Consider the following 19,131-nt stretch of genomic DNA (forward strand, 5'->3'; position numbering starts at 1 on the left):
TCCAGGAACTTCCTGTGTCCCTAGGGATTCTTTGTCCCCAGATGTTAAGGAATGAAGATGGTACAAAGGCATCTCTGGCCACCAAGAAAACGCCATATGCCTGGTTGAGGAGTACAGGCCTGAGAACTGGATGGTGCGGGGTACAAATACCTGATTTTTAGTTAGGCCATTGGCCTAACTTGGCCAACTTGGTCTCTCAGGGCCTGATCCTGATGCCAATCACCTGTGAGGCCTACAGAAAGGAAACCCTCCTGATATTCCCACCCAAAATCTGCTCTGCTCCCCAACAGGGTTTGCTGCACAGATAAAAGTCAAGTGGGGTATTTGAGACCAAGGCATCAATGAGTTTTTCAGCAAAAATAGTCTCTCTGGGATCAGCCTGGAAGAGGCCAGACTGTCCTCCACGTGGCCCCCCACCCCACCTTCTGATCCCAGAGAGAGGCCTCCTAACAACCTCTCTCCCACCTCACAAACAAGGGCTGCATACAGCATAGCAGGTTGGCAGAGCCAACTCAAGCTTTATTTTGAAAAAAAAAAAGATACTCGAATTGGATTTATTCTGAAAAAGACGTTTACATTGGCTTTTAGGTGGTGTCATGGGCGAAAGGGGTAACCCCAGGCAGTCGACTCCCCCCAGGTGTGGGCGGAGGACAGGGGCGAAACCTCAGGTCTCCTATGCAGATGCTCCCCTGCACAGCTCCATCTGCAGGAGCCAATGAGCGGGGGAGGCTGGGAGGGACCGCAGGAGCCTTTCACTTGGACAGGACATCAGAGGACTCGGACACCAGCTTCCCATCGCGGGTCTCAATCTTCTTCACAACCACAGCCTTGGAACTGGTGCGGCTGAAGGAGCCGGGGCCCCCGCCAGAGCTCAGGTTCAGGCTGTAGTTGAAGCCAGGGGTCCCATAGGACGAAGTCAGTCCACCTGGTCAGGAAAAGACAGCCATGTGAGTATGGGAGGCTATGCTCACATCAGGTGCTTGCTGTTCCCCCTATCTCCCTGACACTCCAGAAGTGGTCCTCAGGGAGGGGGAACTGCCCAGGTTCACTTCTCCAAGATGACTGGGCGAAAACCAGGAGCAGGGTGGGACAGGGCCTTGCTATTAGCTATGTGAGCTTGGGGAGATGTTAGAGACTTGGGTTCGAGTCCTAGGTCAGGAAAACTCCCTGGAGGAGGGCATAGCAACCCACTCCAGTATTCTTGCCTGGAGAATCCCATGGACAGAGAAGCCTGGTGGGCTACAATCCGTAGGGTCACAAAGACTCAGAAATGACTGAGTGAGCACACGTACGCATGTGTGCGACCTTGGACAGGACATTCAGCTGGGCCCCAGCTTCCTCAGCTGTACCAGAGGGACCCGCAGAGGAGCTGCCCTCCAGCCCTGCCCCCAAGATGTGGACACTCACCTGCGTAGCCACTGGTGGTCTTGGTGTGGATACTCATGTTCTGCATCCCAGACTCCAGCCTGTACCCAGAGGACACATGGAACGTCAGGACCAACCCTTGGCCCTGAGGACCCAGGTCCCGTCTCCCGCACTCTAGGGATGGTGCACCAGGGGTGCTCAGGGAACCCCCACACCTACCGGCTTTCCTCGCCCTCCAGCAGCTTCCTGTAGGTGGCAATCTCCACGTCCAGGGCCAGCTTGACATTCATGAGCTCCTGGTACTCGCGCAGCTGCCGCGCCATGTCCTGCTTGGCGTTCCTCAGAGCGGCCTCCAGCTCGGCCAGCTTGGCCTGAGCATCCTTGACAGCCATCTCACCACGCTGCTCAGCGTCAGCGATGGCAGCCTCCAGGGAAGCCCTCTGTAGGGGGAGGAGACAGGCAAGCAGGTAAAGCAGAGGCCGGTTGCCTCCTCTCCTTCTCCGCCTGCACCCACTCTCCCTTTCCTCTCCTTTAGGGACCCCCTCTCCACGACCTGGACTAACCAACTCCCCCCACCTTATTCCAAAAAAATGTTAGAGGGGACTTTATTCATGGTCCAGTGGTTAAAAATCTGCCTTGCAACGCAGGGATCGATCCCTGATCAGGGAACTAAGATCCCACATGTCAGCTACTGAGCCCGTGTGCTCTGGAGCCCACGAGACACAGAGAGTGCACGTGTCATAACTAAGACTCAAAGCAGCCAAATAAATAATTTTTTTTAAAAAAAAAGGAAGAAAATGTTACTGGTGGGTGAGAGTCAGGAAGTGAAATGGGGGGACATGAGCAGCTTCCAGATCCCTCCTGCACACACTTCTCACCTGGGATGCTGTACTCCCCACTCCCAATGGGACTAGATCTCTGCTTTCTAAACCCCCTTAAGTCATCTGATATATAAGCACTCTGATTTATAAGACAGATAAAGCAAGCTTGGGGAACCCATCCTGGATCTCCAACCTACCTGCCCAACCCGTGACCCCTGTTCTGACCCCTCAGCCTCCCAGAACAGTCTGGCCTGTAGCTACCCCTCCAACTCCCGGGATCCTTTCCCCAACCCCCAGACACCTCACTCCTTTCTGTACTATCTCCTCCCACCCCAGAGGTGTCCCAGGACCCTCTCCCACCCCCAGCCCAGCCCATACCTGGCCTTTGAGACCCTCGATCTCAGCCTGGAGACGGCTGATGTTCCGGTTCATCTCAGAAATCTCCGTCTTCGTGCGACGAAGGTCATCCCCGTGCTTCCCAGCCAGTGTCTGCAGCTCCTCATACTGCAGAGGTGAGATGAGGAGTGAGGTTGAGAGGGGACTCCTGGTCCCTCCGAGGAAAGAGTACCCTCAGCCAAGTCACCAGAGCCCAGGTCATCTCACGCCCACCCGGCTCCACACCTCTGGGCCTGGAACATCCCATCCCTATCCCCCGGCATGACTTAGCAGCCCCACTCCCAGCAGGCAGAGTTTGAAATCTCGTTTCTCCCTCAAGAAAGGACTAGCACCCAGAACTACCCAAAAGGGGAGCACCAGGTTGAGCTCCTGCTCTTTACCTTGATTTGGTACATGGTCTCGGCCTCAGCCCGGCTGCGGTTGGCAATCTCCTCATACTGGGCCTTGACCTCAGCGATGATGCCGTCTAGGTCCAGGTTGCGGTTGTTGTCCATGGACAGGACCACAGACGTGTCAGAAATCTGAGACTGCATCTCACGGATCTCCTGTGGCAGGAAGGGGAGGTGGTAAGGCCCTGGCCCCGCACACAAGGAGTCCCCTTCTGTAGAAGGGCCTTCCACAAGGGACAAGCCAGTTAGGGCGGGAGAGAAGGCAAAGTTCCTAAAGAAGGAAGATGGGTCGAAGACCTGGAACTTGGTGGGAAGTAAAGATGAAATGAGGCCAGGCTAAAAGGAAATCTGGCTTTGGGTGAGAGACCAGAGGGGCACAGCCCTTCCACGCTCTCAGCTACCAGTATGGCACCCCCAGAGGGCTCCCATATGGCCCAAAGGATCTATCTAAGCCCTAGGGACAGAGCAGGTCTGAGGTAGCCAGGTCACCACTCTGCAGTATGTATGATGACCTTGGACAGTCTCTTTCAGTTCTCTGAGCCCGTTTTCTCATCTGTGAAATGGGGTAATAAACCCTCCCTCATTCAGGGAGACAGAACATAAAGGACATCCATGCCAGGTTACTACTGTGCAGTCAGAATTATTCCAGGTTGGCCCCTTGTCTGTTGGTGCACTGGCAGGGCTGGAAGGAGCCTCTGATGGGGCCAGGGAACTCCAGTCTCCGGCAACTAAGAACGTACCTCTTCATACAGTTGCCTGTAGAAGTTGATCTCATCAGTCAGCCCTTCCAGGCGGGACTCCAGCTCTACCTTGTTCATGTAAGCTTCATCCACATCCTGTGGGGTGGGGAAAGGGGAGCCAGAGCTGAGTGCCCACTCCTGATTCCAAGCTGGGGACACCCAAGGGCCTATACTTAGAACTTTCTAATTGCCTTCCCACCTCAGCGATCCAGTCCAGTCTCTGCCCCACCACACCTGCATTCCCAGCCCCTTTACCTCAGCTTTCTGCACATTCCACCTCCTCCCGCCTCCTCTCCGCATCCCCCTCAGCCTGGAAGCCTTCTATAGCTGGACCTCCAGTTCCACTGCTCCATTTTCTTAACCATGTCCCAACACCCATGCTGCTGCATAGTTCTGTCCAAATGCACCTAGCTCTGTCCTTCTATGTTCAATACCTAGGAGGCACCTAAATGTTGTCCCATGACTTAGAAACATTTAAGAACAGAAAGCCTCTAGCCTGAGGCTCTAAGCGCCAGCCTTCTGTGTCTGGGCGGGGAGGGGTGCTCCTTCACCTTCTTGATGATGACAAATTCATTCTCCATGTCTGTGCGCTTTTGGATTTCATCCTCATACCTGATAAGGAAGAGACATAGAATGAGAGGATGAAAGGGAAAGGTGAGGTTGCCATGGGTCTTTTGAGGGGGGCAAGAATATCAAGAAAATTCAGTTAATGGAAATGTAAAAAGATATGAGATAATTGGTCTGGTCATTCTGCCCCAACCAGCTACTGTCTCCCCAGGCTTACCCCATGCCATCCCCAGTCAGTGAGGAAGCCTAGAGCAGGAAGTGTTTCCTCAAATCCATGAATATATATTGGATTAGGCATATGAGGAGGGTTAGTAACAGTGACTGACAGGAGACCTTTGACAGAACTTTCTGGAATGTGCCGGAAATCAGGGATAAGGAAGAACTAGGGGCCAGGGCTATTAATATACAACAGAGGCCTGTTGGCTACCTCTGTCTCCCATCTTAGATTTACTATGTAAACTCTAGAAGATAATTTGTTGTCCAAATCAAGACAGTTCTGCAATTGAAGGGGGAGGGGAAGTGCTATTAAAAATGGACATAAACCTAGACTGTCCTGGAGTCACCTAATTATCTAGGACTGCACTGCCCAAAAACCAGAGGGCCTTAGGGTCTGAAACCTCAGGTCCCAAGGGGCCAGGCAGGGTGAGATGATTTCAGTTGGGGAGGACAGAGGCTCACTTGGTCTTGAAGTCTTCCACCAGCCCCTGCATGTTGCCAAGCTCCACTTCCAGCTTCAGCTTCTCCTGGGCCAGAGTTTCCAGCTGCCGACGGAGGTTGTTGATGTAGCTCTCAAACATGTTGTCTATGTTGCTCCGGGCAGTCTTCTGCTGCTGCAGGAGGTTCCATTTGGTCTCCAGAACCTTGTTCTGCTGCTCCAGGTGCCGCACCTGTAAGATGGGGCAGAAAAGTCCACAGTCACATCAGGCCAGAGCTCAAGGTCTGGCACAAAGCAAGCGCTGTGTTTTCCCTTAATCCACTCCCCAAGCAGTTAGGTCTCCAGAACTGCATTAGTGTTGGGCTGCGGGGAGACAAGGGGGTACATGGTTGGAAGTAGATATCTAGGAATTATGTTGAAGTTATACTTTCAGGAAAAAAATAGATATTATTGACTGAGATTGTATATTACACATCAGTAAAAGCAGCCAAGTTTTGACTAACACTTTTCATGATTGAAAGAAATATAGATGGTTCATATCAATCATGATTATTATTTGGAGTGGCTTTGAGAGACTCATAGATTACAGGGAAACTTCAGCCCTACAGTCTGGAAAGCACTGGCCAGAAGACCTAGGTTTTAGCCTAACGCTGCTACTGATCTTGAGTCGCTTCCCCTCTCTGAGCCCAGGTCTCCTCAACCCTGCAATGGCTTAGAAGATCTCAGGCAAGTCCTATCCAAGCCCCATCTCTAAGAGCAAGAAACTAGGTAAATCTGTCTGCAAACTGAAGACCCTCCTCCCCACAGCCCTCTCTTTGAGTTCTCCGACATCCAACCCCACCCTACTCCACCCTGAATCCACAATCCTGTTTTCCTGTCCAAAACACAAAGGTTAGGTTCCTTGGTTCGAGGAATCCAGATTTTAGGATGAAATTAAACTATGTTGGAAGAGAAAATTTTTTAAGAAAGAATAATAAACTGGTCCCAAAAAGAGGAATGCTTTTTTTTTTTTTAATTAACCCAAAGTTGGAACTTCTTTTAAATTAGGAGGACTTGGAAAAGAAGTTTGTCTTAAGGGTTTGGTTCAGATCCAGCAAATCCATCTCTGTAAATCCCTTTCTTCCTCAGCTCATTCTGTCCCAAAATTATAAAAAAATAAGTGATTATAACATTTACCCTTATTAGACTGCTTAATGTAGGCCAAGCACTGCTAAGCTCTTACATACATTATATGCCTGAATAGGCAAAACCTCTTGGATTTAGGGGATTAGGGAGCCCATTTTGTAGATGAGGAAATCAGATTTAGCAAGTTAGTCCATCAAAGGAAAGGGTAGAGCACTGGGGACCTTCCGCCTCTGCTAAACTACTCACTGGGAAGACCCCAGAGCTAGCTAAAGGCAGTCAAGAAGTCAAGTCAAGGGTTCCTAAGGCCAAGGAACCACCAAGCCTTCCCCAAAAACAGGGGAGGGCCCGGTTCCCAGGGGACTCCAATTCTTAAAGGCGCCAATCTGCCCCAGGATTTCCCTCCTTCCGCTCCCACAATGCCTCCCAGGAGCCAGTCAGCAGAGAGGAACTCGTCCTCCAGCGCTGGGGGCCCTGGGGCCTTAAGGGAGCAACAACCCCCTCCCAACCCCAGGCTGCAAAACCCGGCCTGGCGCCTTCCCTGGGAAAGTAGAGCCAGGTCATTGGGGCGGAGCTGAGGAGCGAAGAGTGAGGGGACAAGGGCCGAGGCGGGGGGAGAGGGGCGTTGGTTGATAGGCGCCTTATCTGAAACCATAAATCCTGGGGTTTAAAAGGACGTGAAACGCGGGTAGGGTGTCCCACGCCCGCAGACTTTGAATCCTGCATGGGCTTTCCTGAAGCCAGTCCCTGGCATCCCACCCCACCCCACCCCTACCCCACTCCACCCTGACACACCCCCAATACCCCCACCCCGGAAACCCCAGGTGCTAAGTGCTCCCCAGGAGACTAGGCACGGGTCTCCAGCACGCAGCCTCTGCCCCTCACCCCTCCGTGGGGGCTGGTCTCTGCCCCGCCCGGCCCGCCCACAAGGTCAGCTCCCCGGGCCCTGGCCAAGTTATGACTCATCTTGATGCCCCCCACTCTCAGATCCCTGGGACGCCATAGGCCTGGATCGATATTTGCCTGCTTGAATCAGGACTGCTGCTTCCTTCTCCTAGAATTCTATCAAATTCCTATTTTTAAAAAAACAAATTTTTTTTTAAAGCACAGGAGCAGTACTGAAAAGGCCCTTGGGGCCGGGATAGGGAGAAGGGTGACCCTGAGGGAGGAACTCCCCTCCCACAGCTAAACACCTGGAACACTTCGAGGCTGAGAGCTTTACAGACTTGGGGTGAGATGGGCGAGTGAGTCGGGGCCCCCAAGATTTACACTCAGAAGACTCCAAAATCCCTCCCTATCCCTTCCCCTGCCCAAACCCAAGTGCGCAGAGGGGCCAAGTCACTGGTTGGAAGTCAGAATGTTGCCAGAGTGGGTGGGGCCCAGCAGGACACTAGTGAGGGGCTGGAGATGTGCCCATGGGTGGGGTGACCAAGAGAAAGGGCTGGGATCCTGGTCCAGCCCCAGGCACTGCCCGCCACGCAGAGGGGAGCCCTCACCTTGTCGATGAAGGAGGCAAATTTGTTGTTGAGGGTCTTGATCTGCTCCTTCTCCTGGGTGCGGACGGCCTGGATGTTGGGATCCACCTCTAGCTTGAGGGGGCTCAGCAGGCTCTGGTTCACGGTGACAGCTGTGATGCCCCCCAGACCTGGGGCCCCACCGTAGCTTCCAGCCATGCTCATGCCGGAGCCCAGGCCGCCCCGAAAGCTGCTGCCGCTGCCCACTCGGGAAAAGGCCGAGGAGCTGATGCGGGAGCCGGGCCCGCTGGTGTAGGAGCGGCTGCTGAAGGACCTGGGGGCAGAGGTAGACACCTTGTAGGACTTCTGGGTCACCCTCATGGACATGGTGGAGGCTGGAGAGGAGGCGAGGAGGCCGAAGCTGAGTAGGAGTCGAGGAGTCGAGGAGTCGAGAAGCTGCTTCTCGGTGGGGTACAGCTCCCCGATGGCCTTTTATAAAACAGAGCCCAGCCCATGAGGAGGGGATTGGCCTTGTAGCTGAGTGGCTAGGCCCTGAGGGGGCAGGGCCTAACCTGACACCTGCCACCTACAGGCTGGACTCAGGCGGGGGCAGCAGAGAGCTGCTCCCACCCCGGAGCCCACGCCTGCACCACCCGGAACCCAGGAAAAGGCAACTCTGTGAATGTGAAAGTGCAAGGACTCTGCCAGCCTCTACAAGCTCCCTGTAACAGAGCTTGCCCAGGGCCGCCCAGCCACTGCAGCCCCAAAGCCTGGGTCTTATCTCCCTCCCTCCCGTGGGAAATAAATGCACGCACTGGGGAACACGGCCAGCAAGGGACCCCTGGCATTTGAGTCTCCTCTGAGCAGCCGATACTCCAAAGACACCACCCTGTGTTCTTTCCTCCATTTCGTGTGATTACGAAGGTCTGCCCAGGCTGGACACTTGGGTTCCAAATCATTGAATCTGAGGTCAACCATTTGCCTGGTCTTTCCTCAGTTACTGCTGTGCCCTCAGCCTCTGGTGCAGTGCCAGGAGGCACTGGGAAAATATTCTTGGAATGAATGAATGAATGAACATGCACTGTCTTAGGGGCTGTATGTGAAAGTTAAAGTGAGATCCAACACAGTGCTTTTCCAGGACACAACGCCGCCGTGGTGTCTTTCTCTCTTCCCAAGATCACAGGATTCTTGGGCCTGAAAGGCACAGCGAAGGATGAACAAGAGCTAAAGGGCGGGCTGGGGGAGGTCAGGAGAGAAGGTGGCTGCAGCGGGGGCTTCATCTCATTGCTCATCACTCCTTGCAGGAGTCATTCCCACAGCCCCCAGTGGGTGGATCACAGGAAAGAGGCAGGACTGTGAGGTGGGGGTGGAATGGGGAGCTCCAACAGTGAGTCAACCGGCAGCTTCCCTTTTTCGTCCCCGGCCACCTCCCTGTCCCCCGCTAGCCATAGGAGAAGGAAAAGAGTCCCTGCACCTGTCTCCCCAAACCCATTAAGAAAATGAGTCAGGAGAGCAGGTTGGGGCACCGCATGCACCTGCAGAAGGCTGGAGAATGGGGAGCTGAATAAGGCACCCAGGGCCTGGGTGGGGCAGGGTGAGGCCGGCTGTGGGTGGAAAGCACAAGTTTTGGGTCCCCAAGGCAGAGATTCCAGTAGCAATTACCTAATGGCTGGGGCTGGATTCTCTGATAGATCCTGCAGGGCATGAAATGGAGAGGAGTGGGTGGCTGTTTACTAGAAACCAACAGATTCCCTGGAGGAGAGGGACAGGTGGCCCATAGCCCCCAAGCCCCAACCAAGGTGACTGCTACCATGCCTGTCCCCAGGGCAGGTGAGTGGATGACTCCATGTCCTTCTCCAGCAGGCATCCCAGGCACCCAGAGCACAGGCACAGAGACCCTTACAGAGCGAGACCCAGAAAACCTCTCCCTGGGAGACGGACAAATCCCAAAAGACAGACTTGCAGATAAGCTCCCCTCAGATCACACATACCAGACCATGCACACATACACACAAAAGAACGTACTTTGAAGTCCCTTCTGGAAAGACAAACCCAGAGACTCTCAGAGGGGACACAATGACCACATCCCTTTCTTCCCTCCCCTCTTTTCTCTTCCCACCCTCCCCAGGCCTGGCCTCCTGCCACACAGAACCAGGCCATACCTGTTTGTACCAGGCCCTCTCTCAGCCCCTTTAAACAATGCTTAGTTTTCCAAGGAGTGATTTGAATGCAAGCTCCCCCCTCTCCAACAAACACCCACACCGAGCAGAGCTGAGAGACTTCGCTTTCCTGAGATGAAAGGGAGGGGTATGGGCCCGGTGCCAAACCAGGCCCAGAGAAGGCGGAAGGAGAGAGGGAGGGGCTGGTCAGACAGGTATGGCAGCCCGGGGGAGGGACAACCCAGCAGCTCCCTGCTTCTCCTCCCCCACACTGTGGTCCACACAGCGGACCTGGGCACACTCAGAGGGGAGAGACCTTACCTAAAGTCCTGAGCACAGAACTGCAGCCCAGAGCCCTCCCCTGAAATCTCAGCTCTCCCACCCCCAGCCCCAGCCTCCCGGTCCCCTGGTTGCAGGAGTGCCTTTTGTTTAAGATGAAGACAAAGCAGCCTACAAGGATCCTGTGGTTTACAGGCTGTAAGAAGGCCCAGACCTCACCCAGGGGAAGTTTCTCTTTGCTGGGGCAGCCCAGAATGATCCAGGGTGGAAAGTGCTTGCATCTTTCTTGTCAGCTCCCTATTACCCAGAGCCCTAGCCAACCCCTCCCCCATGCCTGAAACCCAGCTTGGGGTGCCAGAGAAGAGGCCAGACCTGCCCACTCCTGTGGCCCCTGCCTGGGATTCCAGCTTGGAAGCAATAGAGGGAAGCCCTGGTGGCTCAGCCGGTAAAGAATCCGCCTGCAATGCAGAAGACCTGGGTTTGATCCCTGGGTCGGGAAGATCCCCTGGAGAAGGGAATGGCAACCCACTCCAGTCTTCTTGCCTGGAGATTTCCATGGAAAGAGGAACCTGGTGGGCTACAGTCCATGGGGTCGTAAAGAGTCGGACATACTTGAGCAACTTTCACTTCACTTCACTTTCAGGACTAGGGCCAAGTTATGAGGGAGCAGAAAATGGGACCGAGGTGGCCTGAGGGGACAACTTGTAAAGCTGTCTCTGACCACTGAGGTCTGCACACTGCTTCCTACCAACAAAAGGGAAAGTGTTTTTGGTGACGCCCTACCCAGATCCAGATTCCGCTCCAAACTGCCTTTCCTGGAAATCAGAAGAGGGAAGGAGGAGATGCTCACCCCCTCCACCCTGATGGTGATGGCACAGGATGGCACCAAGGAAGTCCCCGGAGACCCCAGGTCAAGGCTGAGGCAAGAGATGGGTGAACAGGGTAGCTCTTATCATACGTCATTCACAATTCTCCGAAAAGATGGTCTGAACACATTCTTCTCAGTGATCAGGACTGGTGACGCAAAACACCTCACTCAAAGCAGTACTACTCACAGTAGCCAAAATGCAAACAACGCAAACATCCACCAGTTGATGAATGGAGAGACAAAAGGCGACATCCCCCTACAATGGTATCCCATTCTCAGTAAAAATGGATGAATCACCCATACCTGCTACAGTTCAGATGAACCTTGAAAAACACTATGCTGAGTGAAGGAAGCCAGTCACACAAGATCACGTATTGCATGATTCTATTTGTATGAAATGTCCAGAAGCAGCAAATCTATAGAGACAGAAAGCAGATTCATGGTTGCCAAACTACCTCCAGGCTGGAGGGAATGGAAGTGATTGGTAAAAATAAGAGTTTCTTTTAGGGCTGATGAAAATGTTCTAAATTCAATTATAGTGATCATTGTACAAGCCTGTGAAAATAGTAAAAATCATTGAATTGTACATTTTAAATGGTTGAATTGTGTGGTATGTGAATTATAGCTTGATAAAGCTGTCACAAAAACAGGCAATCCACAAAAGCATAAATCAGCCACGTATATAAAGTAGGGACTTTGCGGACCAGCATAGGATTCAGGGGACAGAAAGGAAGATTTTGTTTAGATGCTGAAGGTAGGTTCCCTGCCTCTAGATTAGTAACCAGAGCAGAGTCTTCAAAGAACTGAAGTCACTTTAAAAGATGAGCATTTGAGTCTTTGGAAATACCTGAGTTTTGGGTTGAGGCAGCAAGAACAATTTAAGGGGAAAGCCACAGATGGTGGGAAAACCCATCAGTAAGCCACATCATGAATAATAAAGTTGATCTGATTGTTCATTTTTGTGCCCTGTGCCTCAAGGCCAAAATTGTTCGTAGTCAGTGCTCAGTAAATGGCGACTATTTGTCATTGTGATAAACACAGCCCTGATGATTCAAGCCAGTCCGAATGGCAATATACTGCCTAGAGAGGCAACGAGCTCCTGCCCCTAGAAATCTGGAGAACAAGGTGTGCTAACCAGCTGTCCTCTGGGTTACTGTAGGAGGATTCCTAACTCAGATAGGGGTTTGGACTAGAACTTCCCGATCCTCCCCAGTCTGAGAGCCTTGATCCATGGTTTGCTGTCACAGAACTTATGCTTTGGTTGGACAACCACGAATGTCCTCCAAACCAAACTTTTTATTTTGACAGAAGATGTAGTTAGAAATTATTAGAACAGGCACGGGGAGAAAAGTAGGAAGGTAAGCCTCCTAATGGAGGAAAGGAGACAAGCCTACAGCCTGGAGATGATGAGGTCTCCAGCCTGCTCTCCCTTCGTTATACCCTCGTCTCCACCGATACCAAACTGGACGCAGCTGTCTACTGGACAGACAGTCAACCGTAGCTCAGTCATTGCTGTCCTTCCTCTTAATTCTGGTTCTCTGTCTGGAGCATGCACACCAAAATCGCCCAGGCTGCCCCTGTATTTCTTTTTAATACAAGAACTCTTTTATTTTTTTAATGATTTTATTAATTTATTTTTGAGTGCACTGGGTCTTCATTGCTTTGCAGACTTTTCTCAAGTTACGGCGAGCAGGGGCTACTCTCCAGTTGAGGTATGCGGGCTTCTCATTGCAGTAGTTTCTCTGGTTGCAGAGCACAGGCTCTAGGAGTCGCAGGCTTCAGTCGTTGTGGCATATGGGCTCAGTAGGTGCAGTTCTCTGCTTCTAGAGTGCAGGCTCAACAGCTGTGGCACACGGGCTTAGTTGATCCAAGGCATGTGGGACCTTTTCGGACCAGGGCTTGAACCCATGTCTCTTGCCTTGGCAGATGGATTCTTTACCACCGAGCACCCAGGGAAGCCCACCTGCATGTTTTAAAAGCTTCCTTGCAGCAGCCAGGGTTGAGCTCTTGGCCTTGGCTCTGCTCTCACATGAAGACCTCCAGAAACACACCTTTCTCCTCTCCCAAGAGGATATAGGCTGCAGCCCAAGTCCAGAGCACTTCAGGGTCCCTGGTCAGAAAGAATGAGATACCTGCCCTTTAGGAAGGAAGATAGTGACCAGTCCCCAGAGCCTGACACTCCAAGGACACAGACAGAGACTGAGAGAGGACCCAGATGGGTCCCTCTCATAGAGGTGAGGACAACGTGCAGGAGGTCTGAGTGATGGGAAGGGGGAGACAGGGAGTCGCTGACTCCCCAAGAGGATGGGTCCCCAAGGAAGGAGTTGCACAGCCCACCCGCCTACATACCTCCACTGCAAGAAAAAAGCATCCCTAAAGGTGTGTTCAGGTAACCAGACAGGAGTGCAGGAGGGGGAAAGGAACTGCAAGGACCTGGGTCTCTGCTACAGCCCCCATGCCTACCCTAACTCCTAGCCCTGAGAATCACCTGTGGCCTGGAAAGTGAAGTCACTCAGTCATGTCCAACTCTTTTCGACCCCATGGACTGTAGACTACCAGGCTCCTCCATCCATGGAATTTCCCAGGCAAGAGTACTGGAGTGGGTTGCCATTTCCTTCTCCAGGGGACCTTTCTGACCCAGGAATCAAACCCAGGTCTCCCACATTGCAGGCAGACGCTTTACCATCTGAACCACCTGTGGCCTGGGTTGCTTAGCAATGGAGCTATTGTCCAGTGGTCTTTTGTTTTGAACTTCCTGCCCAACAACCTGAAGACCAAGGCAGGGAGTTAGGGGAAGGGACCCCAGGCCTTTATTCCCTCCTGTTTTTATTCACTCATTCATTCACACTCGTCCACTTAGGGTATTGCTTATCAGACAATACCCTAAACAGTGTGGTGTTCCTACCCACAGACTATAGCCTGCCAGGCTCCTCTGTCCATGGGATTTTCCAGGCAAGAATACTGGAGGGGGTTGCAATGCCCTCCTTCAGGGAATCTTCCCGACCCAGGGATCAGACCGCAGTCTCCTGCATCTCCTGCATTGTAGGTGGATTCTTTACCAGTGAGCCACCAGGGAAGCTCCAAAACAGTGTGGGGAGATAGCTTTTTGGTTCCTTTCATGCCAGTTCAGTGCAGGTAGGCGCCTTCTATGAATTAAGCAAGGTATAGCCTGAAGGTTTCTATTGAAAGGTGAATATTAGGAGTCCTTAGTCACTAACTTGGTATATTGATGGTTTAGCAGCCTGGAGACCACCTTCAGATCAGCAAACTGACACTCCCAGGGGCAGGGCCTGAGAGAGGGGGGCTGAGGACAGCAGCGTACTTTGATAGGAAGAAGAACAGAGTGTCAGCACTGAGTCCAAGTGCCCTCTGGGGAGGCAGGCGGTCTGGTGGGGAAGGGTACTGAGGTGAGCTCCCTTACCACAACATTGCCTGAAGTTTCAGGCTGTGACAGACTTCTGAGTATTCATTTTTCAGCCCACATCTGCCTGCCTCAGAGAAATCAAGGGCTCTGCTCGAAAAGGGCCCTTTGTGGTCTGAAAAACATCCCCCAGGTACCCCCTTAAAAACCCACAACTAGTGGGGTTGAATAGGAACCTTTGGAGAGGAATAAATTAGGAGTTTGGGATCAATAAATACAAACTGTTGTTGTTCAGTCACTAAGTCCCACTCTGCGATCCCATGGACCGCAGCATGCCAGGCTCCTCTGTCCTCCACTCCCTCCCAGAGTTTGCTCAAATTCATGTCCATTGAGTCAGTGATGCTATCTAACCATCTCATCATCCATCGCTCCCTTCTTTTGCCCTCGACCTTTCCCAGCATCAGGGTCTTTTCCAATGTGTCAGCTCTTCGTATCAGGTGGCCAAGGTATTGGAGCTTCACCTGCAGTATTAGTCCTTCCAATGAATATCTGGGGTGAATTTCCTTTAGGATTGACTGATTTGATCTCCTTGCTGTCCAAGGGACTCTCAAGTCTTCTCCAGCTCTACACTTCAAAATCACCAGACACATACTGCTGCTGCTGCTGCTAAGTCGCTTCAGTCGTGTCCAACTCTGTGCGACCCCATAGATGGCAGCCCACCAGGCTCCTCTGTCCCTGGGATTCTACAGGCAAGAATAATGGAGTGGGTTCCCATTTCCTTCTCCAATGCATGAAAGTGAAAAGTGAAAGTGGTTGAAGCTCAGTCATGTCCAACTCTTAGTGACCCCATGGACTGCAGCCTACCAGGCTCCTCCGTCCATGGGACTTTCCAGGCAAGAGTACTGGAGTGGGTCGCCATACTGTATATAAAATAGCTAAACAACAAGGATGTTCTGTATAGCAGCAGGAACTGTATTCAATATCTTGTAGTATATTCAATATCTTTCCCATATGGGAAAAGAATCTGAAAATGCATATACATATGTCCGTGTATAACTGAATCACTTTGCAGTATACCTGAAACTAACACAACACTATGAATCAACTATACTTCAATTTAAAAAAAAGAACCTTTGAAGGCCTTGATACTTCATACTGATCAGAGTCCCAGGGTAGGGCACATTCTGACACACTAGCCCAGGCACACAGTCCAGCCCTGGGTGAAGAAGAAGGGCCCCTTCTTGCTCTCCTGATACACAGGAGCTGTGACCCTTCCACATCTTGTTCAGAAGAGAAAGTTGCATGATGCAGGTGGAGTGGTGAAAAGTCATGGGCAAGGTGTGATCTTCTGAGAGCTCTCCTGGTCTCCAGATCTCATGCTTCATCCCGGAAAACAGCCACTTCTTAGGCCATTCCAAACCTTCTCCACAGTCAAGAGTCATGGTCCACAGGAAGTGATCATTTGTGCATGGTAAGCTGGGGTAAATGCTTGGGACTAGGTGTGCTCTGGCCACGCAAAGCCTCCCTCTGACACTCAGAGAGCTGGTGAGCCCAGTGCATCACACAGGTATAGCTCACTCTTGGCACAGCTGGTGTGACTGGACACCCTGGCAGGGAAGCTCTGGCTTGGGGAGACCATTCTGTTCTGGTGAAGTGAGGAGCTGAGGGAGGAAGAGAAAGAAATGAGATGCAAGCAGCTATGGCCCAGCCCACCTTGGAGAAAGGGCTCAGAGATCAAGATTCATGGGGGCTGGCAATAAATTCCCAGAAATTCTACCATAAACATCCAGCATGAGGTTAATCACCTACCATAAAGTCAACCACAGCTCATGGAGAAGCAGGACTGGGTGGGTGGCGGGGGCGGGGGAGGTCTCCTCAAAAGTGCCCAAGGCCAGCCCTGCCCATCTCTGTCCCCATCTCTTGGAGAAGAAGGAAGTAAAGACTCCACCTGGTGACATCTGGCTATGCCTCGACAAATGACTCCTATATGGATCTGTTTCCTCTCCTGTTATTAGGGGTGGGGATAGTCAGCCGTCAACATTAACACAAGTTTTATGATTCTATATATCACTCAAGCAGTCCAAAGAATTTGGCTTCAATCAGAAAACAATGGGGATTTTCTCCAGAGGGTAGAGCCTAATGATGATAAGAAGGTATTTTCTGAGCACCTGCTGGGTTCTCCCTGGGTACCTGTAATTCAAACTCAGCCCCTGCCCTCAGGACACACAGGAGTTAAGGACAAACAGCCACTCACATGCCCACCCTGTGTGCATACATCCCCTCTGATCCTAACAGCTAGTCAGCCCCTTGCCCTCCCCCCTTAGACACACACACACCGTCCAAGCGTGAATAGTGCCACCTCTCCCACCCATCACAGCCACATGCATGCCACTCTTCAATGCACACACACAAGTGCCTGTACACACACAGCTAAATCATCCAAACCAAGACACCCAGGTACTCATTATTGCTGAGGACTCCTGACTGCAAGTGACTGAGACCCAAGTCAAATGGGCTTAAGCATGAAATAGCATTTATTTGCTTACATAATTGGGAGGTTTGGGATGTTTATTTGGCTTTGGTATAGCCAGATGAGGGACTTGATGATGGCATCGGATTTTCTCTCCTTCCCTTGACTGTTCCTTCTCTATGGGCTTCCTTCTCAGCTGACCATGACCATGTCCATGCTGCAGCAAGGATGGCAACCAAGGGAGAGCCACTTTCCCAGTCTTTATGGCTTAAGTTCCAAAACTGACTCCCATTGGATTGACTGAGGTCACGTGCTCCTCCTGGAACCAATCACAGTAGCAGGGGGACTGGGATACCAGATTGTGAGCCAGGTAGAGGACAAGGTGGTCAGCCCTTCCCAAACTCTATAGAAGAAGGGCAGAAGAAGATAATTCACCAAAAGAAGAGGAAGAGATGCTGGGCAGGTAAAAACAACGGATGTTCGCTACTCACTGTAATCCCAATGTACACAAAGAAGATATGGAAATATAGAGACTATAGGGGTATAAAGATATTGGTGTACCCAGCCGTTGTATAAATATAAATCCTGCCTGGTCAAAGTCTACCTTCTCTACTTATCAAGGAAATATTGATCTCAGATAAATAAGTGTTTCAGACATAGGATATAGGAATTTAGAGGATGAGAAGAGCTGTTTTAAATGAGTTTGAAAAAAAACAAAATGAGTTTGGGCTTGATGCAAGTGAGTTTAGAAAATAAATCTATAAAATGCAGTGAGTTGTTGGATAAGAACAGGTATCTATGAAAAAGCAAGGCCAGGTGTGGAGGAGGGGATGGGATTGAGGGTTTTGAAGGCCAGACAGTTTATCCTATAGGTCACAGGGCCAAGAAAGATGTGGGCCGGGAGGAAGACACGGTTAAAGCAGTGCTTTAGGAAGATTCAGGGGGCTGCAATGTGTAGGTTAGACAGTAGGGGCTAAAACTGGCAAGAGACTAGACAGGGGGCTATTGCAGCACAAGAGAGAAGGCTTATGGGGTGCCTGGAGCAGGGTGGTGAGAGGCTGGTAAGAAGAAAGAACCAACAGGATATGGCAGTTGATTGCCTGGCCGAGTCCAACATGAAGGGAAGCGAGAAGGTGACTCAGAGGCACTTCCAGTAGCTCCCTTCTGACCCTAGCACCTTCTGCTCTAGCAGACTGCAGCTCACACTCACCACGAGCTGCTGGACCTTAGAGTCAGACCGCAGCTTCTTGCAGACAGGACAGCATCCACCAGTATCCATGTCTGATTCCCATCCCTGCGCCAACCTCTGTCTGGCAGGGCATCCACCCAGAGAAGATGCTGCAGAGGAAATGTGTAGACTCTCCCCCTGAACACACACAGTTTACACGCATCACCTGACCTTTGTTTATCACACATGCATGCACACACACACCTTCACACCAGCAACAGGGTGATGAGGCCACCATGAAATCCTCTGTGGTCCTCAACAGGAGATCCAAATCTGGGAGAACCTGTTTTCTCCCCTCCCATCATGTCGTGCTTGGAGAACAGGGTTTAGCTCTTGTCTGACTCTGACGAGGAACCTGGACACATGGGAGCCAATGCAAAGAGATGTCTGGGGTAAGGAGATGAATGCACACCACATTCTGCAGACCTCTTAGGTAGCTGGCACTGAGAGCATGCTCCCTGGAGAAGAGGCACAGACTGCCAGAGGAAGAAGGGACATTCATCTGTGTGGTGGTGGTTGCCGTTTAGTCGCTAAGTCGTGTCTGACTCTTGTGACCCCGTGGACTGTAGCCTGCCAGCTCCTCTGCCCATGGGATTCTCCAGGCAAGAATACTGGAGTGGGTTGCCATTCCCTTCTCCAATTCCTCTGTATGGCCCCTGGGCTATGACCAGCACCAGCAGGAAGGAGCCCCCAGAGAGAGACTTCTGCTGGCTACGAGAAAAGACTTCCCCAAGGCTCAAGCTTTGGACAAGTGAAGTCTGCATTGTCACCTGGGAAGTGGTGGCAGAAGTTCAATAGATGGGTTGGCAGGGCCCCAGACACACATTCTAAGACCTACTATGTGCACTGTGAACTTCACCTCACGGAAACTTGCAAAGAGTTTGTAAGTTTATCCCTCCAGGCAAGGATGGGTAAGTGCCCAAGTCCACACAGCTCTGAAGAAGACTGGACTGAACGCGGTGGACTCCTCACTGGTGGGACTGACCAAGCCTGTTGATGCATGTGCTACTGCAGCCAGTGTGACTGAAGGCCAGAGGATACTGCATGCTATCAAAAGAATTTTGTAACCACTTCCCAACTGTGTGAAGCTGGGCACACTACTTAATCCCTCTGAGGTTCCTTTTCCACAGCTGAAAATGCAACTACCTAAGGACTGGTCTGACGATCAGGTAAGTTGACAGTTGTAGATTTTCAATCAATGTTAGCTCGACTCTCATCGCCTCCGCATTCCTTCACCATCTTCAGGACCAGCAGCCC

General features: G+C 51.7%; 1 protein-coding gene across 1 annotated transcript; it reads right to left on the reverse strand.

Moving 5' to 3' along the window:
* Positions 1–484: 484 nt before the first annotated feature.
* On the reverse strand, positions 485–7,955 carry KRT8 (keratin 8). Its single transcript, XM_055583840.1, has 9 exons — positions 7,552–7,955; positions 4,957–5,165; positions 4,263–4,323; positions 3,712–3,807; positions 2,963–3,127; positions 2,565–2,690; positions 1,585–1,805; positions 1,408–1,466; positions 485–925 (listed from the first exon to the last, which is right to left on the reverse strand). The coding sequence occupies exons 1-9, from the start codon at positions 7,894–7,896 to the stop codon at positions 753–755; spliced, it is 1,455 nt and encodes a 484-aa protein (XP_055439815.1). The 5' UTR covers positions 7,897–7,955; the 3' UTR covers positions 485–752.
* Between the last annotated feature and the right edge of the window lie 11,176 nt (positions 7,956–19,131).

This window comes from Bubalus kerabau, chromosome 1 (genome assembly GCF_029407905.1).
Source record: "Bubalus kerabau isolate K-KA32 ecotype Philippines breed swamp buffalo chromosome 1, PCC_UOA_SB_1v2, whole genome shotgun sequence".
Lineage (NCBI taxonomy): Eukaryota > Metazoa > Chordata > Mammalia > Artiodactyla > Bovidae > Bubalus > Bubalus kerabau.